Raw genomic sequence first — 26997 nt, 5'->3', positions numbered from 1 at the left:
AACCTGTCAGCGGGAACAAGCTGATCGACCGCCGTCCTTTTCCCGTGTCTAACTGAGCTGGAAGTGATTTAATTTTTTTTTTAGAAGATCAGATCTAAATCAGTTCACTTGCAGCAAGTCAGCGCGGAAACATTTGACCTGCATGTGGCGATAATTCACATCCGGTAAACTTTAGAGCAGAAATAAATGTGTGCTTGGCTGATTTGTTGTTTATTTTAAAAAATAACTTGTTGCCATTGTTTCTTGGAGCACCTATTTAATCCGGTTATATGTAAGGAGGGGGAGCATTGGATTTATAAATGTTACACAAAGCACCTAGAGGCGGTCCTAGCCTGTTTGGGGCCCTGGGCAAACCAGCATCCAAAATGTGTGAGTGGAAACAAACACTGGTGGAAATTTGCTCTCGACAAACAATTCCTGGCAGAGTGACCAACACAACCAAACTGTCTGACTTTGAACAAATGCCAGATGAAAAACAGGACGTCGTCCCACATCGGTGTGTGACCAAGCAGATGATCAAAGAGGAGGAAAGAGGAATCAGGCTGCTGAATGTTTCTGTTTCTTCAGACTTAAACCAACCAAACCAACAGAAGATTTGACAAAATATTTCTCTTGAGCGAAACTCTTGATTCTGCTTCTCAACAACGTATAGTTCATTCCTCTGTTTTGGGAAGCAACAAAGATCCATTCTCTGCTGCTCTTACTTACAGGGAGAAAAAAAATGGCCGCCTTGCTCTCCTTTACTTACTTACAAAAGCAAAACTGCAAAAACAAAAATCTGTTTTATTACCTCCAAATGAACATTGCGAATAAACTAAAATGTAAAGTAATCCAAGAACATTTTCAACTAATTTCGAGCAGTAAAATATGAAAGAGGAGTTACCATTATTAAACAATTATGCCAAATAACAAATTGTCACTGTAATTAAATAAACTGACATGCGCTAGAGGAGAATGTTTGCCTCTGTGGTTGTAAATCAGCTGATATGAAGTTCATCAATCTGAGTTATTACAGTCGGATCTGTTGGTATTACAGTATTACATGTTCTGTTCATTAATTATTAAAACTGTCCCCAGCTGCTGCCGTTCTCCTGGGAAATAATCTGATCCTTAAATATTTAGACGGTCCATTCCATGAAGAACATTTAAGAACAATAAGGACATTTGTTGGCAAAATGTCCCCCCCAAGACAATAGGAAATGATGTGAAATAAAATTAAATCACTTCTTTGTACCTGCACAGTTTCCTCAGGGCGTTTCCTGCCATCTGTTCATCCCCATTTTCCCTTAAATTGTTCAACACAATTTAAGATTTGTGAAACCTTTATTCTGTTTGTGAAAACAAACTTATAAAACAACAAAGAGCCCCTGATCAGATTACATACGTAAAGGAAAAGAAGAGGTTGATCCACCATTTCTGCAAACAATAATCACAGATGTATTCTCTGTGGCTCCCTGCTGTTGGGTAAAAACAACAAAACACCCAATTTAACTTTGGATTCTTCACACGGTGCGCTCGTCAGTTTATTTACATATTAAATTCATTCACAAGTTGACAAAGTTTAATTTTTTGCTAAATTGTACCATTTTGGTAATGAAGGTTTGACTTTAGAAGTTCCCTTGTTCTTAATAAATCAATGCTGCCTGAGAATCCAAAGACTCTTGGTGGCCCCCTGCTGGGACAGCAGCTAAGTTCGCTTATGCCTCAGGCCGGCTCTGCCTCAGAAAAATGAGTATATCTAAAAGGAGAACCACATGGAGACCGTTACGTGTGTTGGGGAAAAGGGTTGAACCCAGATCAAAATTATTTACTACATTAATCATTAATTATTTAATGATTCATGTAATTTAACTGATATTACACATGGTTTATTATGTAGATCAAGCTAATTGATTAATATGATCTATTGTACTATTGTCCATAAATCTATAACTATGCAATTCCTCACAATTTGCCTGGACTGGAGTTCTCCCCTTGTCTTTGTCCTGTTGACCTCTGATGCCAACCCAACCAGCCCTGCCAGCATTTTGAGGTGTAAACCCCCCCGACTCCCCTCCTAAAGTGTGAACAAACACTGAATAGTTATGCGTTTTTTTTTAATCCAGCCATCTGTTCTGGGGTCTGTAGCTGTGGTTTCCAAACACAGAGTGGGTTTCCTGTTGGAGTTCTCCATGAATCAGTTGAAAAATCTGTGCAATAATTGCAGAAATCATATTATGTTGTGACAGCAACAGGAGAGAAAACCATTTACGTGAACAGGTGACGTAATAGTTCTGCTTGTTTTGTCATAATATCAGGTCCAAAAAAAGTCAAGAATCTGAACAATAAACGACAACGCCGTCTAAGCTTGGAGATTTATTTTTGTTGTCTTATATAACTTGGTACAGGACACTCATTAAAAAAAAAAAAGAACACAAACAAAAACATGAACATTTACCATTAAAAATACAGTAAAGTTTATTTTTGCCTGAAGAATGATCAAAAACATATCCTGACTTTAACAGCAGAAAACTTGGGGGAAAAAAGAAATTAGGTAGAAAAGTGAAACCATAGGAAAAGTGGATGAGATGTTTTAAGGCATAGTGGTCAGCAGAGCCACGGCGTAGATAAGGCAAACCGGAAGAGAGGCGAACTTACACAGATTCAATGACTTTACATCTGATTCAAGTCCTTCAATGAACAGAAATGTTCTGCATGTTTTTATTTAGGCAACAACAGATGAAATGTCCTTCATATAGTTTCTAAACCAAATCTGCATCCTTAAATAAAAAAACCCATATATATATATATATAAATATCAAAGTTTGATCAAACTAAAAGGTAGATAACTGCTTTCTGAAACACTGATCACAAAGTCTTAGTGTCGTGATAATGATAAGTTATAAATGTTCATATATTGGTAGTTGCATTACTTTAAGTGCTTTGTGCAAAATAAAAGGAAAATGTGTCTTTTATTCTGAGGAAAGCTGAAACACAGGGATGGACGCAGGCGCTGGCTGACGGGCTTTGTGTAACGGAGCAAACACAGGCTTCCATTCACTGGTGTGTGTTTACCACACACACACACACAAAAAAATACATTTTTTAAAATTTAAAAAGAGAGCGCTCTTATCCTTTCATCGCTGTGCACACATTCAGCGCTAAACAGCTGCTGCTACCACAGCTCAAAAACTGGCCTCTGCAGGATCAAATCTGTCCTCAGTCACAGTCAAAACAGCAGCACTGATTTCCCTTCAGGTCAAAAAGCTGCTTCACATCTCAGGTTTTGGCCTGGGGAAAATAATGAGGAGACATTAAGAGTAACGATCGATATTAGCCTGATGGATTTGAAATAATTTGCTAAAACTATCAGCGCAGTTCGACCTTACCGATGATGAACTGATCAAAGCAAATCTGGTTAAAAATAAGCTGAACGTATGAACACAGAGAACTGCAGAAATCCTCATCAGAATAAAAAAAAAAAAAAAAAAAAAAAGCGTTGATATTAAGGCGACTCTTTGGTGGCACTTTAAATAGCCTTACATTAAAACAATAGTGAGCCGCCTCTTAAAGACACAGTGCGGCTTAATTTGTTTGAAACACAGTAAAGTTTGGAAATCTTAACTTCACAAGAAGAGAGCGATGTCTAAATTCAAGCGTGTCAAATCGTCAGCATGCACAGAGTTTTGGTCTTTAAAGCCGGTGGATCCACAGTCAGCAGGTGAGCAGACAGACTGACCAGCCGCTCCCTGTGCTAGAGGACCTCCGACAGCACCTCATGTTTGGGTAACGTCGGGTAGATCATCGGCGTACAGGTGCACTCCTTGCCGTCTTGTTGGCTGAGCTGTATTTTCAGATTATTGACTTCATAGTTGTGAAGATACTCCTGGACGAGGAAGCGCTCCCTCTTTACCCGAGCCCTCACGTCAGAGGGAACGTCCGGAATCAGCCAGGCCACAAAATATTTAACCAGGAAAACAACATGCTGTGGAGGAAGAAGAAGAAGAAACTTATTAAAACTACGGTGCTTTATGCACATGCACAGAACTACTTACATTTTCTAGATGCAGCATTAAAGAAGGAGCATTTCTGAAGAAAAAAAAAACTGATTGCATAGTTTGCAGACTTTGATTTGCTGTCCTTGAACAAAGAAATCCCTAGTGATAACATACAGTATATTCTTAAATAAATTTCATATGAAAATCCCAGATTCTTGCAAAATTCTCGGTTCTTTACTGACATTTTAAAATAAAAGATGGAAACATTAACTAGAAATTTATTGCAGAGGAAAAGATAGCTTGGAAACAAGCAAAGAAAGGAGACAAGGAAACAACGCAGAAAATAAAAAAAGGACAGATTAGAGGAAAATATCTAAAAGCCTAACCAGAATAACAAAAGTCACCAAATTGAGCAATAAAGAACAGAAGATATGGTTCCTTCGTCATATCCAGATTAAAAAGGGTTTTTTAGATTCTAAGTGATCAGATTTCTTAACTAATGTTCAGTTTATTCATCCATGTATAGATATTTACTGAAGCTGGACAGAAAATGTTTGGATGCCTGCTAATTTAAAACGTCTCAAACTGAACGGTGGAGAAAGTGAGGCTTGTTTTCTTTACCTCCATAATAATGATGAAAGCTAGCTTGGCAGCTAAAATATGCCAAAACTGCATCGTGTGGAAGTACTGCTTCTCGTGGCCGGGGGGGTAGCGATAATCACGATACCTGCAAAGAAAAACGTATGAAAATCAGACATTAGAACTTCATCCTGATTGACTTTAATGCTTTGATTGAAATTCAAAAACAAGATTGAAACTGCGCTGTTCAGTAGCAATGTTAGCACACAATATGACACCGATTGAAAACCAGCTTTATTGTTAAATTAGATGCACACATAACATCACTACTTATATACTGAATTTGATCAAGTTGGCGTCCCACAGCATGATGCTACAACCCCCGTGTTTCAGAGTAGAGAAAGTGTGTATAGGGGTGTGTGTGCTGTTATTTTCTATCACATGTAGCCTTGTGTACAGACTCATCCAATAGATTAGAGTATTATAGAAAACTTTGTTTTATTTTCAATCACTTAACCAAGTGAAACATACAATGTAAATTTATTACACACAGATGTTTTAAAGCCTTATTTGATAATTACTGCATGAACGACTGTCTGCCAGCTGGCAATGAGCTCCTAAAGCCCAGCTGATGCAATGAGCAGCGTCTCATTTATTAAAGAACTTAAACACATTGTGGTTGTGGAAAATTTTCCAGACTTTAAAGTCTGTTCAAGATCGGTCAAATCACTGGCATCAAGCAAAGAAAACATCTAAAGAGATTGAAAAACAATAAAAAAAAAAATACTGAAATTGGGTTGACAACTGTCCATTACTGACAACATAAAGAAGGGTGGACAAAAAAACAACTAAAAACTAAAATCAAGCAAATTAAGTAGCCCATTTTGTTTGTGTAGGAAAGCGATCTTATTCACTGTAGATTTAAAACTTAAAAATGCACATTTGCTGTGTTGAAACAAAGCAGCATCTAATTTTAATTATTTTAGACTCAGTTGAACAAATATATTCTTTCAAAACGTTTAATAAAAGCAGTGAAATAAAAGCCGATTCGGCTGCAACAAAGTCGGCTTTTCAGTAAAAGTATCAGCATAGATGTGGTTGTATTTATTTTGAGACTTTGGTTGTAAAAAGATAAATATTATGTGTTTTTTTTCCATTGTCAAAAAATTATGTCAATAATAGTTTCACCCTGAATTTTGGATCATTGTTGAACTGCAGTTGGAGGCCACATAAAAAAAAAAGCATTAGTCCAGGAGCCACAAATGGCTTCCGGACCACAAACTCTGAACACCCCTGACTTAAAGGACAGCTAAAGGATGCCAATGCCAGATTATTTGATCCTGCCTGATTAACACAGAAGGAGAGAACAAGCTCTGTTCTCCATCTGGAGTTTGTTTGCTTCTTACCTGCAGGTGGTGATGTTGAGCCACATCGGGTTCTCGGCCTCCTCAGGCCTGCTGGAGTTTTCAAACTCGGAGACGTTAAACACGGACAGGCTGTTGTTTATGTAGCCTTTCATATTCATCTGTCCCTGCGGCTGGTAGGCGTACATGTACACCAGCCGAGGCATCATGTCAGAGGTGAAGGCCACGATGAACGCCTGGAAGCAGGAAAACATTTTGCATTAGTTGGTTTAGTGAAAAATCAACCCAAAGGGTTTGACAGCAGATTCTGCTACGCGCTCACATTTGTAACGACAGACAGTACGGCCATCCCGTTGAGAATTTCCTCCCAGGCCCCGATGCTGTGGGCTTTGGCTGCCACAGGACGTCTGAACTGAGTGGTGAGCTTCCAGGCGTCCACTCGGATTTCAATTATGTTGTTGAAAAGAGCCAAGAGCGGCGCCAAGGGGAAGGAAGCCACAAAGAGCGTGATGAAGCCGAACTGGATCACTGTGAGAGAGAGAGAGAGGAGAGGCAGAACAATGAAACAGCACCATCTAGAGGATCCATGTATTTAAATTATGTTTCTATGATTGGAAAGGTTAGGATAGATCTATGGGCTTTACGAGACACTTTCATCACATTTTTACACAAAATCATTCTTGGTCTCAGTTCTGCTTATTTTGAGTTCCTTTCAGAATGAGCTGTTTTAAGGCCTCTTGTCACTTTAAATCTAACCAAGTTGCTGCTGGTTATTCCCCACAAACTCAATGTTTACACTTGCAGATAAAATGGTTGCAAACAGATGTGCAATTATACAACTGTATATCTTTGAAAAGCATTAGTAACGCCTCCTGCACAACCAACGAGGATGCAGCAAGTGGTTTCTAAGTGGCAAGTCAGAAAGAAAACACTTGTCTTTTCCAGCAGCCATTGTACAGCTCACCAAACCTCATGGAGCTTTGCTCGGGTTGCTAGGTAACAGCACAGTGCTTGTTGGTTGTGACTTAATCGGGAGGTTTTTCATAGAGCTCATTTTCCAGACATTAAAAATCTTTTTGCCAAACAACAGCTGGGTGTTTTTTTTTTTAAGCGCTTGACTTGTTTTTAGAAGCAGTTGAAACAAAAACGAATGAAATTGTTCAAAATGTGAATTTGCCATAATAAGTCCCCTTATGTGCTAATTTTCCTTCTTAAAATCTTTTCCTTTTAAACCAAGAGTATAATTAGAGACCGTCACTACCACTATTTTTTAAATATATAAATCTACAGCAACACTGTCCTGTTGTGTCCCAAACTGTGAATCTGTGAGTGTTGGATGGATTCCTACCCATTTCCAGGTACTCGTAGAACAGCCCCAGCTGACCAAAGCTCTGCAGGTCATGGTCCTGCTCCCAGCGACTGTACAGGCTCTCTGGATGGCTCCGCGCCTTCCTGCTGCCCCACCAGTTCATCACCCAGCTAAAAACGAACACAAGAGGGCGGCAGAGAGCCTTCAGAAAACTTCTGACAAGATTAAGGGAGACATTTAAACTGAGAAACAATAATACACATCAGGACTGAAACAATCAGAATAGTTGTGGTAATCAATTATGGAAATAATGGTTAACTGATTTAGTGATAATTAATTGTTAACTAGAGTATATAGACTCAAAATAAGGCTATTTGATGAAAGAATGACACCCTCAGAGCAGCAACTAAGCCAAAAATCCTATATATATATATATGACATTTTGCATTTAAGATAGAAAAAACTGTCCTTTGGCAGAAAATATGTTGTACCCAGAACTCCTCCAGTGGTGTAGTTTTAACTTTACCTGGTTTAAGTTCTGTGAAAATAAAAAAATCTCCTATTAAGCACTTTTTGCTGTCCAATTATTAAACAGTTTAATCAACAGATCAGCCCCCCACTCAGTTGAGCTTTTCACATGTTGATGATCAAGTGCACATTAAAGGAAAGCTGTTATTATTTGTTTACTTGCATCTTGTAATGCGTTTCTAATATTGTACAAAAAGAATAAAGTGTTAAATGAAAAACCTGCAGAATATGCCAAGGTTTTTAATCGATTAATCATCAGGATACTTGATTACTAAAATAATGTGTTAAATTGTTTGGTTATGCTACAAGTTTGTCTTGTAAAGACTGATCATCACATTGTATTTACTCAGTATGAGCAGCGACAGCGTCATGTTTCTGTACTCACGGCAGCAGAGCTTCCTGAATGTTGCCCCACACCTGTTTCCCAGTCATCACTATTACCAGCTGTGTCGTTAACTCAATCAGACAGCCGCCAGGGTCGCACTGCAAACACACGCAGATTGACCAAGAGAAACTATGGGAGGTAAACAGACTTGAATAAAGACACAGACTGAAGGTAAATGCAGTGTAAACGTTACCTCCTCGTTTCTCAGGCTGCCCCCAAACATGTACGCGTATTTCCCAGGGTAGCCCACAAACTTCCCCTTAAAAAACGCCACGTAGAAACACGAGGAGTAGTAGTTGACAAACTGGAAGAGGAACATCTTCACCGTCAACTTGTTCTCATACTCCAGGTGGGTCTTCGGGATTTCTGTGTGGAAACCAAAATGTCGGATTTACAGAGATTTTTATGCCATGAAGGTTGAATAAGTTATGGAGCTCTGGCCCTCACCCATGTCAGTAATCCAAACAGCCACTTTCTCATACATGAGGTTGAGGATCATGATGATGACAAAGTTGATGCAAGAGGCTGTGACGGAGGTGGCCAGCTGGGGAGTGATGTAGGGGCCGACCACCTCCAGCTGATTGGTGGGGCTGTCCTTCATGATGCTAGCGAAGGCCGCGTACACCGCCAGGCGGTACGCTATGACCCCAATGATGCAGGCAATGATCAATGAGATCTTCAGGACAGAAAACACAGCGACAAAATGAAAGACCGAACCGAACACAAACGGTGGAAACATCACAATGAGACACTGAAGTGCAAACACAAACCTACGCAAGGAGGAGTGTTGGGTTTAATCAACAACACAGACGTTAGGAAGGAGAAGAATGCAACATACTACACACACACACACACACACACACACACACACACACACACACACACACACACACACACAGATTTCCCAACCTACTGATTTATGCTTTAACCAATTCAGTTTTATACCAGCATCATATATTTAATTGTCTTTCTACCACATGAGGTAAATTATTACTTATTTTAGGAGCAAACTCAAGAACTGCATGTGAGAGAAAATATTCACTATTTTAAATAGTAATAAAAAAAAACAAAACAATTATGACGCTGACATTCTTTGTCTTTCTCATCCTATGTTGACAATCAGCACGGCTAGCATTACCTAAACCGAATTGGTGCTCCAGATCCAGTTTGTTTCATAACAGAGGTAGAAAACAAGATGTTTGCTGTGCTCCATTCAGCATTCCTAAAAATCTTGCTCTTACTGCAGCCTGAATGAACCACAGACATGTCTCGACCTGTTGCGTCAAAATACTTCCCTTTTTAGATCAGTTTTCCTTTGAGTTTTGAACACCTCACAGGTGCCCAAAATTATACATTTTGAATCTTGTCTTCTAAATTACATTATCCAGACTTGGTAGAACAACTAGCCCTGATGATGCACTCACTGATCAGAAAAATAAAGTTTGGTTCTGGCCCTACAGGCATAAACTGTAAAGAATCTCATGCCTTTGTTTTGTCAGGGCAGGTATGCTTTGCAAAAAGGAGCTTCTGGGATATTTCCCTTGTTGCCTCATTAAAGTTATTTAATAAGAAAAGGTATGTCTGGCATTAAAGTAAAGGCATGAAAAATAGAGTGCCTCCCATGGCTTAACAGGTCCAACCGAGTCTATTTGTTTAGTCATACCAGTTTAGAAAAATGAGGAAATGAGAGTCAGAAATGTTTTTATCAGCATGCTTGAAACTATTCAGCTTAAACTGTTGCAACCATAAAAATACCAAAATGTTGTTCAGTTTCTTCTAGGAAGGCATTACCAGACGATTGACAAAGTGCATTTCAAAGCTTCCTTTTTGTTTTACACATAGCCGTCCTGGAGAAGCAGCACGAAGTGAAAGACAGCTGAGGTAGATAAGAGGAGGACGGCAGATGGAAATAGTGTTTTAAATCTGATCAGAAGATGAAATGCTCACCCACAACAGGACGGTAGCTCCAGACAAACATGTGCGTGCACACTTGCTTGTTATGGGTAAGTAAGGCTCCAGTTCCTAAATCAGAAGCAAGCAAAGCATTGTGGTCAGGCATGTTGGTTAGGTCCTGAAAAGAAAACTCTGAAAGGCCAAGCTCCTTGAGCCGCTACAGGTTCACATCTGAGGCAGAGACGCGTTACTCAATCAGAACTATTTTTGGTGTATTTATCTTTTGAAGTTTCTTTTTCAGCATTTGTGTTCAGGAAACTCATTAGGCTAGATACTGAAGATGGAATAAGGAGACTCGGGCCTTGGAGTCTTTCCAGGAATAGTTGTCATTTCTCAACGCTCCACCTCTTCCTCACCAAACAGGAAGTCCTAAGGGATGCGACACTCTTACCCAAAGGATCACAGAAGCCCAGCACAGAAAAAACTTCCCTGCTAGATATGTAGCAGTTTTGTCAAGAATCCCCTCTTGTTCCTGAAGATGCAGTAATGAAAGATGGCAATCTTATCTCTTCTATTCATTTTGTGCAAATAGTATTCATACTTTATATTCAGGGTTCATGCACAGTTCTGTCAACATTTTACACTGCAAAAACACTTTTTTAGATCTAACAAAATAGGAAAAATGTCTTGTCATAAGTGAAATAATCTGCCAGTGGAACTAGGGCTTTTAAAAAAAATCTATATTAATGAATTGTTCACTTAAGAAAAGTTTAGTTTTGTCTTATTTCAAAATATTTGCACTAGAAACTAGAGCAAAAATACTTAGACTCAAACTTTCGGCCTCTTTAAGCCCCGATTTGATGAATAAAGAAATGAAATGATGGACAGATTCATTAATTTTTTCTTTGTTATTATTTTCTATATATCTATACACATTGACTGTTTTGTATATGTATGATTGAGTGATGCTTTGTTGCCAATGGTATAACTTTTGAATGAAGGGACAAACTATACAACACTTTTTTCTGCCTCTCCTTTCATTAAAAATGTTTATATCAACATGTGACATGTTCCTTTTAAAACTGTAAATGAATGATGTAAATAAACAGTATGGTGGTTTCATGTATGAATAGATTAATAGACAGGGGATTTTTCCCACATTTTAACCAGATCAGAGACATTTAAATCAAACTCCAGACTTTTTTTTTTGTGAATGTTGAAAACACCTGGAAGTCCACATGAACACAAGTGCAGCAGATGATGTGACCATCAAACCAGCCAGTAGATCTTGTGGAGGACAAACTGATCAAATGATAACATTGTCACTGGGAGGCACAGTAGATCAGCGTTTCATTAGTGCTCAAACACCTTAGTGATGGGGTTCTCCTTGCTCTTTGTACATCTGGTCTCATATTCTGGTCGGAGCTGCAGCTGCTGCTGCTCCTCCTCAAAGTCCACCAGATCCCACTCGTACTCCAGACGGGCTTGGCGCCTCTTCCAGAACTCCAGGAACAGCGTCACTGCAGGGGCAAATGGCGCATCACAGCCACGGAAATCAGGTCAGGATAGTTTCTCTGATCACAGAGTTTAGAGTTTCAGCTTAGAGTGACTTGCTACAGAATGTCTTATTCTCTACACGACAAAGAGACTGAAAGAAAAACAAGAAGCTAACAACAGCTTATCCACTAGGTGGCACACTGCGTTTAAAATTTGAAAATGATGAGCACAGATTTGTTTACATACCCCAAATGCCCATGAAAATGGCAAAAAACACAGTTGCCACATTGTCAAACAGGTGTGATTGCTGCAAGAAAAACAGGTTTATAACATAATTAATAAACAACAAACTGATTTGTCTTGTGATTAGCCATAATTATTCTTTGCGGGTAGCAGATGAGTCAACAATTCTCACCCACGAGGAGTTGCATGTCGTGTTGAGTTTCCAGTAACTGCACTTCTTGTCGCAAAGGGGACACATGACAATTTTCCCTCCAATTTCATTGCTGCAGATTTCTTTACTATTAAGGAAAACATGAGAGAAAACATCCAAATGAATACAGTAGCAATCTGAACCACCAGCAACCGGGACGATGTTCTCCGTGGAGCTCACCTCCACTCGTTGTCATCGTAGGTGAGGAACCCGTAAAGGAAACAAATCGCTCCAACCACTGCAGCAAACAGCAGCATTTCAGTGTAGAAACCAAGCCAAGCGAAATAAATGCCAATCTTCTCGCCGTAGTATTTCCTTTAACAGAGAATAAAAGGAGAATCAGTTATGCTTTCATTTCTGACACCTGCTTGGCAGCTGACGGCACTGTAAGGGTTTTACCTGATGCGGTTAATGGGTTGCTCCTTGAAAAAGCAGAAGAATCTCGCCCAGTGTTTGTAGAGGTCGTATCTTTCGCTTTCACAGTTGACATCTTTGGATCTTATCCAGTATCTGGACTGGAGGCATAAAGAAAATGGTTTATCATTTAGTTTTTGTTTTATTAAAGAGAAAGAGTTCATTTGGAAATCCAAATACGTCCTTTTTTGTTGTCGTTTTTACTTTAAGAAAGTACTTCAGGTTAAAAAAAACTCACATCATGAAGAGGGAAGGCAGAAGTGTAGGAGCCGTTGTTCAACAACCGCTTGATTCCCTTTTTGTCTCCACAATCCTCGCTGACGTACAAACAGCGGGACAGGATATAGTAGACCTGGAGGGACGGGGAGAATATGACTGCTGTGTTAGGCAAAATAAAAGCTTGTTTTTTCATCAAACAAACTGCAACAAGAAAAACCTTCAAAATGTTGCAGGACTGGAGCTGATAAAAGTTTTAAACAATAAAAGACTGAAGGTCACAAACAAGATAAGGCCGGCCTTGCTTACTATCCTGTTGCGAGTGGATGGAGGGAAGACCGTGCGTTGGTTGTTGATAAAGAAGAAGTCAGCCTTGCTCTTGCTAAAAGGAGCGGTGAAATAGTCCGGCTCGGGATTCATGATGTTCTTGGGCAGTCGAAAAGGAGTGGAGAGCCAGTTCATGGGCATTTCCTGGTCGTCCGGCATGTCGCTATTTCTGAAAGGAACCTTGATCTTCAGCACATCTGCATAGGTGGCCAGCACCTCCCACGGCGCGTGGATCTTCACAAAGTACGTCTTACCATCCTCAGACTCCTGATCATGAACATACAAAAATACAGATAATAATAAGTGCACACTTATTGGCAATCCCGTTAAACGCATAAAATAACTTTAAATGAGTTCATCTGCAGTTTGTTTTCTTTTCTAAACACAGAATGGAGAAACAGCATTCGGTGTTTATCCACCACAAATCTGGAACAAACTTCCAGAAAACTGCAAAAATGTTGAAACGCCGAGTTCCTTTAAATCATGGATTCATAGAGTTGCCTCTGATTCCTAGCAACTGGAATACTGATCAATATATTTGATGTATATTTGATTCATGATGTGATGATGGCATTGGACAAAATGTAATGTTTATTGCTTGTTTTATAATTTGTTAGTGTTTTATTCTTTATGGTGAAAAAGCACTTTGAGGTGCCATGTTGCTGAAATGTGCTGTACAAATAAACTTAACTTAATATGTAGGTTGGACTTTTTGTCCATCCTGGAAAAAAAAGATATATAAAAGAAAATCTAAAATCACACTAAAAAACACCAGTGTTCACCAAATTAGATGATTGAAAAGTTCACTTCTTTTAATCACACAGTCTTAAGAGGTTCTGTTAATTGTGATGATTTCCTGTTTACAGCTTATATAAACCTGACAACTTAAGGTTAGAGTATTACAACAGACCACTAAACATTTTAGCAAAGAAACATCATTAATCTGGGCACATATTCTATTTTACTGGATGTGATGCTACTCCACTTGTTTAGTAATATGATGGAGGCTGATGATGGAAGCTAAATTGAAAGTTTTACTCTGTATGAAATCATGCAGTTATGCAATAATATGAAAAAGAAACATCAACAGTGCCCCAGTTACGACTAATTCTGTCCACAGGAAGGGCGTCTTACCGACTTATCTTCTGTTTCCAACTCCAGGCCGGCATTTTTCAGGTTGGCTTCATAAATTCTCCTTCTCTCCTTGAGCAGACAAAACAGAAACAGGAATCCGAATGTTATGAAAAACACAGGTAAAAATTAGAGAAAATAATAACATGTAATCACGACAAAAAGGCCAGATACTTTCAATTTAAAATCTTCTCAAGAAACTCAACAACGCAAGATTATTTATTTAATTTATGTGAAATATGTATTTCTGCCAGCACACTGTTCATCGTGTGAAAGAACAAGACGACCATGGAGTCCAAGGATACAAAACCGGTAGAAAAAAACAAAGCAAGTGTTTCATGAACACAAACTGCTCATCCAGTAGAGTTAAAAGTAAGTCATGGCAGCAGAAATGGGATTTAAAAGTAAGTGAAAGCTGCCATATGGCCTTTCGCTTTTGAGAATACATCGGCCTAAAAAGGAAATGAAACCTTCTTGTTAGGGACAAGATTTAGTGCCATATTATACAACAATTCTGGCTAATCCACAGGAAGTGGCCTCCTGTTGGCCCTTCCTCACCCTGTGGAGAAAACGATCCAGTTCCTGTCACGGCGAGCAGTCACACCGTTGACTCACTGACTGAGAGTGTGGGCAAAGTGTGAGCTGGTGACACACTGCTGTGAAGGCTAACGGCTCCCTAGGAAACAGACAGACTCTTTCAGCGCTCCGGAGTGATAGTGATAAAACTACTGCACAGTCTGGGGGGCCGTGTGGCCAAAATGGCTGTAAAAAACACGCCAAAATGACCTTACAACTGTCACAGCAAGATGACAAAAACAGCCAACGGCTCTGTGGTGTTTAGGCTCGGTCGCTGGCACACAACTTCAAGGATATCCTGCACGGAGCGATTCTTTCCAAAAGCAGGAAACAACATCATCTTTGTGGAAAGCTTATCCTTCAATATTGCTCTGGTGCTATGTGAAGAAAAACAATGAAAAAAAATGCAGATAACCCAACTTTAACATAGATCTTACCTGTTTTTTTTCACAGTCTTTATCGTCGACGTACGAGAGGACGAAATCTATTCTCCTTATCCCATCTCGGAAGAACACAGAGTCTTTGCTGAGTTTCTGTTTTCCAACCTACAATGAGATAACGCAGAAACGCAGACACTTTACAAAAGAACATAGGTAGAGTTGCAGTCTCAGGCCTTTGGATGAATGCACCATAGGAGATAAATGATTAAATTCAATTTCACAGCAAACACAAACGGCATGCTGACGGAGGGATTCTAAGATGGTTACTTCCTGCTTTGCTCGCTTTAATTCAAACTGTTTTGCAGAAATTGATAAATTGGAGGAAGTCAGGGGGAAAAATGTAAAAGCTTTGTTTTAGAGCTAATATCTGATGGACCACAAAACTCCATCGGTTTACCCTTTTATTTTTAAATACTAGCTTTGATTTTGACTCATATTGGTAATTTTAAACAGTGAGCATAAGCCAGCGCTAGCCCTGCAGAGGCTAACAGCCCGGGGAACAAAAAATATTGACTGAACCGTAACACTGCAAGGGAGGACAGGTCTTGCCGTCTGTGCTTTTTCAGCTGTCCAGAAAGCTAAAAATAGCTGCACACATCGTTTCTTCCTCAACCCCACTGCTGCAGCTACCTACACGAGTGCATGCAGCACACAGAACCCATCTGGCACAACCACAGCTACCACAACCCACTCAGTCCTGGCTCTCTCTACTTTAATGCTGATGTGAGTCTGTTCAATCTACTGGGCTGATGCTGAAGGAAAGAAGGGAGGAAAAGGGAGAGCACTTTACCTCCATGGCCTTCTTGTTTTCTGCTTGTAAAGCATCAGTGAGAAAAAAAAAAAAAAGAAAAAAGAAAAACGTAACAGGATGCCTGCCTCACAGAGAAAAACTGCTTCTTCCCAGGGGAAAAGAGCCCGGCCCTGGAAGCACTGCCTGTCTCTGTCTGGCTGCACTGATCTCCGTCCCGATCAGAGCCGACCAGCCGTCTTCCCGGGACGGCTGAGCGAAGAGAGCAGGAGGTGGGGCAGGGAGAGATGTCGAAGTGCAGCTGCCAGCTAGCTAATCAAATGAGAGCTCTGCATCGGGAAAGGGTTAAGTGGAGGGTGGGGGTACGTAGTGCTGGACTATGAATGGGATCCATGCTTTTTCCATTTATTTTCAGTCATATGCCAATACAGACATTAACTATTATATTGTTGTTTGTTTTCTTAGGCCTGTGCAGTGGCCTCACTTCATAACATACAGCTAAAAGATACAAAACCTTGTTAGTTCACTTTCAAATCAAACATTTCCTGTTTGATGTTAGTTACTTTTCCTAATAGGTTTCTTTTATCATTTCCTTCAAATTTAGAAGCATTCTAGCTTCTCACAACAGTTTACTGGAACTTTGGTCCATTCCCATAATTCCCTGGGAAAACTGGGTCAGATTTGCAGGCCTCTGTACAGAGACACACCTTTTCATTTCTTCCCACAGACTTTCCATGAAATTAATACCTATGCTCTGTGATTAAACACTCCAAAAATATTGACTTGAAGCCACTTTGTAATGACTTTGGTGGTATGCTCAGAGTCTTTAAAAACAACCACTGGTGTCCAAACTTTAACTTCCTGATTGATGGTTCAATATTTCCTCGTGTTGCATTTCATTTTGTGACGTACACCCTTCAGCAGCAAACATAATTTCAAAGTTAAGATTGTGTCTTCAAGCTTCGTAGCGTTCCTCTCTGTCCTCCAACTGAATCAGGGGAGTTTACGGCTAGCTAGAGCTGGGAGATATGGACAAAAACATGAACATCAACCCCATATAGGCTGGTTTACATGTAGCAGAGTACAGAAACAGGTGGGAACGGGGAAGCGCTGCAAGAACTAGTGTGACCAGAAATGTTTGGTTGCACTTTCAGAACCAGCCCATGTAGCAACCAGCCCATGTCTAGCTAGCGAACACCCAAGGCCTCAACCTTTGCAGAGCTTTCCAGCTCCAAATTGCACATACATTACAACCACATGTCATTTCCCCCTGGAGCATTTTGGACCAGGCTGACCATGGCAGCAGGGTGGGGGCTTTCTTTAACTGGAAATCTACTGTAGAAACTCTCTAATTTACTATAATTACACATCAGCCATATGGAATCAGGACATCTGCTGGGGGCCACCTCTGCTCAGTGAAACTTAACCAGATTGCTATACATTTACTCACCACTCCCAAATGACAGGACTCTATAAAGTGCACTTTTATAATCTTACATATGTAATATTACCATAAAAAAAATGCTAATTTATAATCAATTATAACAAGAACTGTCTTTATCAATTACTTTAGGTTTCAGGTATGCAGGTAAATGTGGCTATGTGAGATGCTTTACTATATTGCGTCCTAAAATGTTATCTAAACATAAAAAACACCCACAAAATATGACAGACTAGATAAAAATTAGTAGAGAAAAGATGACAAGATACAGAAGCTTATTTAAAACACAGCATAGATTAAAAGCTTGGATAAATAGTTGTCTTCAGTTGAAGGGAGCCTAGAAAAGCCTTTAAGTTAAAAAAAGACACTGTTCATTAAGATGCGAACATGCTTCTTAAACAAAACCACATTTAAGCTACTTAAAATAAGCCAGCGGAGCAGTATATGTTTAGCTACATTTTCCTCCTGTCATGAGCACAGGGCAGGGCCTAGATTATACCTTGTACTGTACAATGTACTCACACACACAAGCGCGCACACACACACACACACACACACACACACACACGTGGACATGCACACACATGTAATGATCTACATGTGCATCTACAAAACTGTGCCTTTTAATTAAGCTCCAACACCATCAGGGTGTTGCTTTCTCCGCAGTGAAGCAAAAACTATTACAGGTGAGAAAAAAAAAAAAACTATACAAAAGCAATTTTCCATTCTCACTGAGCTGATGGTACCATTAGTGGATGTTTTCATTGCTCTCGGAAACAAAATGCTTGCTACAAGCCAGACTCTGCTCTCCACCAAGAAAAAAATTATTGACTTCCCTTGATGTCAGAGCAATATGATTTCCCTCTCTGGATCAATAAAGTATTCTTCCGCCTAGCTGTATTTTTCGTGCAGCTAATGCCTGTAGCAAGAGACAGACCAGCAAACACGCAGGCAGACACAGAGCCTGTTTTACCATGCCATACCCTGGAACGATACTTCAGGAATAGCGCCTGTTTTCTCCGAAGCTGTGGAGGAACCGAGCAGACAGTGAGAGGGCGCCTTGTAACATGAAGGGGGAAATAAAAAAAATAAAAAAATCATTCTCAAACCACTACAGCTGCAGCAACAAATTTTACAGACGTCAATAAATCCAACACACCAGAGCTGCGAAGCATTCAACTATCCTACAGGTTAAGCAAAAAGCTCAGGGTTGATGTAAGAAGATGCCCAAAAACTCACTGAAAATTCGAGTTTGCATGCCTGACTGGTGTCTTACCCCAGTGAAAGAACTGATTTGCTCTAAGGTGAGACTCCTGACCCATGTATTGTCACTGCAGTCGGACGGAGCCAAGGAGGCCAGGCTGGTGTTGAGAGACTCGCACGTCTCTACACACACATCAGGCGTTAAAGGAAACTATTGTATCGCGCAAAAGAGGGAAAAAAACAGCAGCATTAGAGCTTCGCCCAATCCTGTTTTTGGTAATGAGAACGAACTTATGCAAAGCTGATGCTACAAAGTGTTACTTTAGCAAACAAAGTCAAACATTTGGGGTAGGCGGTGAGCACACAAAATATTGAAAAGGAAGGAAGGAATGCTAAAAATGTTTACAACAAATTTTTACAGCAATCACACAAGAAGAAAGCAGCAGATTTCAAATGCACCAACTTTAAAACCCTCAAGCAAAAGAATTTGATCCTTTGAACTTACACTTTGACATTAAAATCTACCAACATTTGTGGTTGTAATCAATAATATTTTTTTTTTCACTAATTCCCTCTTGTGGTTTCCATCGGTCAAAGTGATTTCAGCATCTTGTCTGATAAGCTTTTTATTTTTTACAACTTCTATTTATTTGGACTCTGAATTCAGGTCTACTCTACCACAAAATATAAGGATCAGGCTAAGTTTTTTATTTTTAGGCAAAAATAAGATCATAATGTTAAAAAAAACACAGTTGTAGTAATGTAAGAATAAAGTCATATGACAGTAAAATTGTAATAAAGAGAAAAAAGTCTTGATATTACCAGAATAAAGTAGTAATTTTATGAGAAGTCCAACGCAAAAAAATAACAAATTTAATATGCAAGCTGCTAATATTATGACTATATTCTTATAATTGCTTCATCATAGTGTTGGCAAAAGGGATGATTGAAATGAAAGCCAATTTTTTAAAAGATTTTCTGTCATTTGTAATTTTGTTTTAGAAACGAAAGTGAGAAAAATAAAAAGATTAACTGCGAGACTTTATAAATAAGCCATAAATCGCAGAGCCCTTGGGTTTAAATATTTTTTCAAAGGACTGTTAAAATGAAAATGTTTGAGAGTTTAATATTATAAGCTTGTAGTGAAAAAAAAAATCCCCCTAAAAGGCTGTCAGCAGAAATGAACGAGTCATTCAGCTCAGCAGCAGAGAGTCGGTGTTTACCTCTGGCTGCCCCTGCTGGAGGGATCCTGTGCTGGACGAGGCGTGTTGGTGGTAGCCGTTCCCCTCGTCTGCAAGACAAAATCAAACCAAAACAATATGAGGCTGGGTTACCACAGTCAGCCGGTGACGGCAGGGTTTCAACCACGTGAACAGCTGCCTGAGGTGAAGAGGACAGCATGATAAGCAGTCAGCGCTGTGGTCTGCATTTGTGTAGTATGTTGTGGCAGCGCTCCCTCAGGGAGCACAGGGTGGCTCAACTGGATCACCCTGAAAGGAGAAGCGCAGGCATGCCGGCGTGATTCAGCGACTACAGGAGTGACTTCAGGAAACAAGAATGAGACGTCTGGTAAATCCCCCTGAACGCGGTTAAAAATAGGAACAGCTCATGTGATGAAACTGGGTAATTACTCCAACTCCAACTGCGTTCCCCTTTTAGCCTCTCCTCCAAATGACAGTCCGACTATGCGGGGCAGATTCTGCGAAAGGATTTATGCAAACAAATGAGAGGGGCAGACAGAAGAGCGACAAAGACAGGAGCCAGAAAAAATAAAGCAGAAAGGTTTGAGCCTCTGTTCTGCAGAAACAAAAGTCATAATTATTGGTTTCTGATGTTATATTTAGTCTTGACTCAACATATAAAAGTATCAAATTACAGTGAAAAAAAAGGATTCAAAGCTTTTGTCTATGTCATGTACAAAGTTATGGTTAGCAGCACCTGGCCTAGTTAATGCAAAACAAACTGATTTTATTATGAAGCCTCAAATTACTGGTTGTTTCAGTCTTAACCCACTGCATGGCACCAGGACAAAAGCATGCAACATTTTCTACTTTGCATGAATGCAATACAAGTTTAAATAGGATTGTAAAGGCATATTTGGTATAAAATTATGTAGCATTGACCTAAGAGAAAAACGGAAACAGTTGTGTTTCATTTTTTAAGTTAATCAAGGTTAAAAACAGATTAAAAAATGTAGAAACTGACATAATATTGGGTTTAAGATCCTAAAAAGTGCAAGAGTGAGAGTAATGCAACACTCCCACTTCCTTGCATTTTTGCTGAGCACCGCCAGTCAGCTGGCTCCAATGCGTTGTTTAGGAAAAATCTTTTTCGTTTTGGGATAGAGTGATACACTGAATCAATCAGAGAAATGTGCATATGTCTTTAGATATTTTATTTAGAAAATCAGAGTAAGTATCAGAGACCAGCGTGAGAAAAGAAAAGCAAGAGAGAGAAGTGGAACTTAAAACATACAATTCTTCTTATCCATCTCTTCAGTCACGTACACGGTGCCTTTCACTCATCTCTCTCTCCTGTAGGGAGTTTCTCTCTGATTCTCCCACCTCTGTCCCTAAATCAAACCCGGTTCAAAGGAGTTTCGGTTGGCAAAAGAAGAGAAACTTCTTCACTGAAACCTTCGTTATTAGCTCATTCTTCCAAGTAAATAAACCAAAGTTTTATTTTCCAAGACAACGTGCCGTATCTTTGGACCCAATTTAAAGCCTCAAAAATCATGGTGAAAATTAGAGGAGAAGTATTATGGTGAGACTCTGAGAAGCTGCGAGCAGCAGCTAACCTGTTCAGCTCACTACTACACTACATTTATCCAAGAATCAATAAACACATTGTAATCACGGACAAAGATAACATGAGTGAAAACAAGCAAAAAAATTCAAATCATGATTCCAGTCGTTAAAAGACTCAATCCAACTCGTCCCTGTGTTTAAAAAAAATTAAAATAAATTCCCTTCCTCAAATGAATTAACTGCAATTAATCACAACTGTTTGGAAAGCGTGAATTCATTAGCCACACCCAGGTTTTACCACAATCATAAGCTCAGAATCTATAAATGGCCTACATGCAAACTTTCTGACAAGATTCAAAAGATCTCAAACAGCCACACATCATTACAACAGCCCCGATTAAAACAGACAAACAAAGTCAATCAGTTTGGAAAGGACATTTTTAAAGGAAACAGAACTTTGAAGGGGCCTTTCAAAGTCACCGAACAAGAAATAGAAACAATAATCACTCTGTGACCTTTAGCATTTTGGCCAATTCCACTTGTGCCTGTATGAGCATCTGCTGCTGTGGGACTCGGTCCAACTGGGTAGATCTTACACCAGCACGAAAAAGGCAAATTCATAACGTTTTCAATCTATTAATCTGGGATTATTACGCTCCAAACAAACACTCCTTTGCAACATAAACATTAGACATCCTGACACTGAAAACATTATGCAGCTTTAATGTACATCCATCAGCTTGAGATCTCAAGCTCAAATGCACCTGCAATAAAAAGAAAGACGACGATCCAAAGCACACCAACAGGACTACCACTTAAACAATTACCCTTTTTGAGAGGCCTAGTTAAAGTCCATGAGAGTCTCTGATGTCCAATTGCGAAGCTCTGACATTACCTGCTCAAATGTGGATGAATCAAAATGCTCTAGAAAGAAGAGTGGGATAAAACTCCACCACAGTGACGTAAAAAAAACCCACTGCCAGTCAAATGTGGAAAAACCAATTAGGTTCAGGAAGTGATTACTTTTTCACACTTTTCCTAGAAACTAAATAATATTTTAGTCAAGTTATCTATACACTTTAAAAGTACTAATACAATTAAAAAGCATTTTATCTGTATTGATCAAAATGTTATTTTATTAAGAAGATGGTGTAGTTATTACTTTTATGTTTAAAATAAAGCCAATTAGATGTTGTTGTTTTTTTTACTTTAATGTTCTGACACAATACAATGCAATGACTTACACAGATCTGTTGGAGTGTGAAGGAGGGTTTTGGTTTCAGCCTACGTCTGCAGTCAGGAACAAGCAACTTGGAAAGATTTTACAAACCTAATGAACTGTCAAAAGCCAGAAGTGGAAGCATTAGTACGAACATAACATCTTTTTCTGTAGCATTCATGCTCATTGTTTAAAAGCTACTCATTTAATGAAAAACTGAAGCTTTTAAATCCATGTAACGATTGTGCAAAAAGAAAGCGCAGTGTTAGTAAAGTCCACATAGTTGCTTCTTTGCATACCAGGGAATGTCACAGATACCTAATCTACCTAGCATGAGGATTTAAGCAGCACAATCCTAAACACAATGCAAGATACATGCCACAGCTTCCTGTTTTTATCTTAAACAGACATCATCACATCCTTGACTAGGATGCATTTCATTCACAGCGCAGGAGAACAACTCTCAAACAGCAGAGCATATTTTTTCACAGTTGGACGCTGCATGTGATGCGATCTCAGCCAGTCAGCCATGCCAGCAGTCCTCCCCATCAGGAAGCCTCCACAGTTAAAGCTTTGTTCAGAAAGGAGCAGCTGATCACTGTGGAAATACTTCAACACTGCTGCTGTCTCTCCGTTTGTAGCCAAAGAAAATCAAAAGGAGAGACATAACGAAGTGAATCAAACCACTTACAAGTCAGTCTGCAATTCAGATGTAACAAAAACAAAGCAGGCTGCCGTCAGCAAACAGCACAGGCAAAAAAAAAACAAAAAGAAAAAAAAAGACAGAACTTTTCGAAGTTACTCAAAGTAATTTCTGCATTTTCTTTGCAAGTACTAATTCTGTAGTTTCAGTTTCTTTAGTTTCAGCGTTTTGGGCTGGACAGATTTTACGAAGCATGAAGGGTGTGGTTATCTGTCATGAACTGAAAGTTTCAGATGTCCTGTGTGTCTGCTGGCATCAAGACAAGCAGCACGGCTGCTCAGTATTCTGAATGACCAAACACAGGATGGTCATCTTTGTCCAAAACATGCACAATGTCTCCACAAACATCATGAGTATAGTTCTGATTTAATTAACTGGAACTAGATAGTTAATCTTTGCAAAATAGTTTTCACCGTTTTCTTAACATCGACCCATCAACACTTATCTCCCAACAGTTGGGAGATAAGTGAGAGGTTTATCTCCCAACTGTGAAGAAACCACACATTTTTAACATTTTAAAACTCTAGGCAAAACTCTAATTAGTCTACTAAGCTAATACAAAAAGCCTTTTGGATTATTTTCTTTACCAGCTTTGCACATCTAGATGTTGAAATATATACCAATTCTTTGCAACACTTAAACTGAGACAGAATTTTTTTTAAAAATATTAAGTCTTTTTGCTCAGATGATGTATTCAGGGTGATGTGGGCACTGCTATTTTCCTACTATTACACAGATTTGTTGGAGTGCTTCTCTATTTCAGCATTATGCACTACTTTGTGTTAATCCATCCCTTAGAAAAGCACATAAAAACACAATAAAAGTTCAATTGGATCTGCATACTTTTGCAAGGTATCTTGAGCACCAGAGATTCCTTGCTAGAGAGTGACTCATCTTTCATTCAGCACAACGCATTGTTTTTAGCCATAAATGGCGAAAAAAAGAAAACCCAACATGACCAGCTTGTTTAAAAACTACATTCAGTTGGGAACAGAAAGGGATATTGTGTTTTGCTGCTGGTGTACAAAGTGCCTGTCTGGAGGTGACTGTGTGTTTCCACTAGACAGGCCAGCTGCTAAAGCCTGGCTCCATGTAAATCACTCTGCTGCCTGCAAGAGAGGAAGGCAAAACCATGAGCTGCCCAAGGCGCTTAAAGCGAGACAACCAGGGTGGGGAAAGTTTTTAGCTTTACTTGCGATAATCTGACTTCCAAATTTAGCAAAAAAATGTTGAAATGATAAAGAATCCTGTAAAACAGGATTCATTTTGTACTCATAAATAAGATAAAAATCATACAATTTGTGTACAAGATTTTTTTAAAAGTAAAATAATAATACTACAACTTTAAATCTCCCCTATTTAACAGTAATTTTATATCATATCGAGTCTCTTTCTTTGTCTACATGAGTTCAGATCTAAAGAACTGACGCAGTTCAAGACGTTCAGCTGTTCCATTTCAAACATCACTTTAAGTATCCGCTGTTTAAGAAGCGAGTCTGGTTCTGGCTCTTTTGTACTTACCGCTGAGAGATTCAGTCGGGCTCATCTCAATTAAACTGTCCCCTCCTCCTTTCCCCGTTATTCGGCGCATTTTGAGATTTTGTCGGAGTTAAAGTGTCCCGCTCAGGGTTGTTTCTGTGCTTCGGTCCGAGCTCCTGGCCGTCCCTTCCCCAGCTACCCAAGTAGCTGACTCGACAGAGTGCAGCTGCCCTCCCTCACCCGCTGACCGCTCACTGCTGCATCTCCCCGCCCGGCCCACTGGGAGCTCCGCAAGGGGGAGGGTCTCCACCCCACGGACCAATAGCCTCGCATTCAGATGCACGTTGGCAGCACGTGGAAGCGAACTGGGAAATTAATCAATTTGGATTTTAAAAAGAAGGAAATGTTTGATAAATATCACTTTCTGCTTGGAGTTGGACCTCCCAAGTGAAGCTACCAAGAAGTTGTTTACTTCAGTGTTTGGACAATTACTTAAGAAAGGGTCTGTTGTACAAAATGCCGGCCCGGCCTTTGGCATGAGCAAACTGCAGTGTCTTGGAAAAGTTTTGATGCCCCTGCAATTATTTGTACACATTTTGTTATTTTACAACCACAAATCTCAATTTATTCATTGGGGTTTTATGTTATAGACCAAGGATGTCAAATCTGTGGTGCAAGGGCCATTTAGCGTAATGATTTAGTAGAGAATGGCGCAAATTGGTTGATGGATCGACTCTGCTAAATATTTTAGAAATTACTTTTCAATGATGCACAGGCATTCAAATAAGGTTTTAAAAAAATCTTAAACTGGAAAATATTTGGTACAGCAAAATATTTATGTTTATCATTGTTTTGCCTTCATTTTAATTTCATACTGTAACACCAACAAACAACATGTTTTCTTCATAAGAAGTGGATACATTATATCTTTTTTGTTGTTGTTGTTGCCTTATTTTACCCCAGATTTGCTGTCAGGTAAAGTCTGCACCAGCTGTTCTCAACCTGCAGGGTAAGTTGGCACAAAGATGTGAGACTGGATGAAGACTGGAGTCTGTATTGTATTGTGAGAGGGGAACCAGCCCAACCCAACGTCAGTCACAGTCAAACATGACTGATTTTTGAGATAGATCTAGATGCAGTCAGATAGTGTGTTAATTAATGTTAGGAAATTAAACACCTTTCTTTTTAATCAGGCAAATATTCAAGAGCTTTTTCATGTTTTAGATCTGATAGAAGCATCACTTTTCTACAAAATTGGTTTCTTTACAATATTGTAGGTTTAATTCACATACAATTTTATTAAAAATTGACATTTTTAATAAAACTAACATTATTTGTGTGGCCCATGAGTGCATTAAATGTAGTACAGGGTTCTCAGAAATGTATCACATAATCAACAAAAAGTATGATGTGTTAATAATGTATGTTCAGCCATTGTAATTATTTACCAAAGGGCAGCCAATGTTAAAGTGTTTCCACAACATGCACCTTGTGGTGTATGTTGTGGAAACACAACATGAGTTTTCTTGCTACTCCTTTTGCTTTGTAAGAACTAGATGCTTTATTTGTTTAATTTGATTAACAAATAATGTCCACGGGGGAATTTCCTAGAACTAAACAGGAACAAATTAACTTGTGCCAAGCCGAACATTTTCATATCAACATTCTCACAAATATTACCTACCACTGGGAGCATGCAACATCTGCTCTAGAACAGTCAAGAAGAAATGTGTGCATGTGTGTAAGCTGTAAAAAATAAAATAAAAATGCAACGAGTAAGCCTTTATTTAGACACAATCCTCATACAGGAGGCAGGATGCTTAGTTTAGTGGTTTAATTAAAGCAGGACAATCCGTGGTGACCCTTTTTAAGTAACCACGCTACTCAGAATTTGTTCCTCTCTGACATGAAGATGAGGAAATGCTCCCTCACAGTGCATCGTTGCACATCCCAGACTCCTCCCCACCCTGAACTTCCACTCTTGTCAAATTTAGCAGCAGTGGCCCCTCTCTGTCAACCTTCAAGTGGTTTACACAGTCCTGTGCGGGTGTAATTATGTGATACTCGTGTGTTGGGTGTGGCTGGCTGCAGAAATATAACCGCTTATTTATCCCACCGCTGTGCGTTTTTTTTCGCCAGCCTCATGTCGCTTCTCCTCTGTGGGATGTGGGTCTGCTTTGGTGAGCACTGCCCTCCGAGGTTTCAGAAGCTAATTGTAAAATCATCTTTAATAACAAGGCACGGAGGACCACCCGTTCATGTTGCTTTGCTTTTTTCTTTTCACACCCAAACAAGATGGTTGGGAAGCCGACGCAGACGCAGTGTGTGAAAATGCAGGAACTGAGTGAGAATGTTGCATATTTCATAATGTTTTAGCTAGATTTAATG

General features: G+C 39.4%; 1 protein-coding gene across 6 annotated transcripts; it reads right to left on the bottom strand.

Annotated features, from left to right (window-relative positions):
* Positions 1-1773: 1773 nt before the first annotated feature.
* Positions 1774-24873, bottom strand: ano5a (anoctamin 5a). Of its 6 annotated transcripts, none has more exons than XM_008412051.3 (22): positions 24652-24873; positions 19685-19752; positions 18535-18672; positions 18242-18283; positions 15067-15174; positions 14057-14125; positions 12905-13189; positions 12618-12731; positions 12365-12480; positions 12146-12280; positions 11948-12053; positions 11779-11839; positions 11404-11555; positions 10487-10567; positions 8590-8818; positions 8336-8508; positions 8143-8240; positions 7269-7399; positions 6243-6448; positions 5963-6156; positions 4599-4704; positions 1774-3964 (listed from the first exon to the last, which is right to left on the bottom strand). In XM_008412051.3, the coding sequence occupies exons 1-22, from the start codon at positions 24719-24721 to the stop codon at positions 3734-3736; spliced, it is 2913 nt and encodes a 970-aa protein (XP_008410273.1). In that variant the 5' UTR covers positions 24722-24873; the 3' UTR covers positions 1774-3733. The 6 variants fall into 6 exon arrangements, with proteins under 6 accessions (XP_008410273.1, XP_008410274.1, XP_081464378.1 ...); XM_008412052.3 differs by lacking the exon at positions 10487-10567 and adding an exon at positions 10090-10164 and having other exon boundaries at positions 24652-24872; XM_081608252.1 differs by lacking the exon at positions 18242-18283.
* Positions 24874-26997: the final 2124 nt, after the last annotated feature.

Source organism: Poecilia reticulata, chromosome 6, assembly GCF_904066995.2.
Source record: "Poecilia reticulata chromosome 6, P_reticulata-male-v2, whole genome shotgun sequence".
NCBI classification, from domain to species: domain Eukaryota; kingdom Metazoa; phylum Chordata; class Actinopteri; order Cyprinodontiformes; family Poeciliidae; genus Poecilia; species Poecilia reticulata.
Note: the sequence above shows the minus strand (reverse complement) of the source record. Positions and strands in the feature narration are given on the sequence as shown.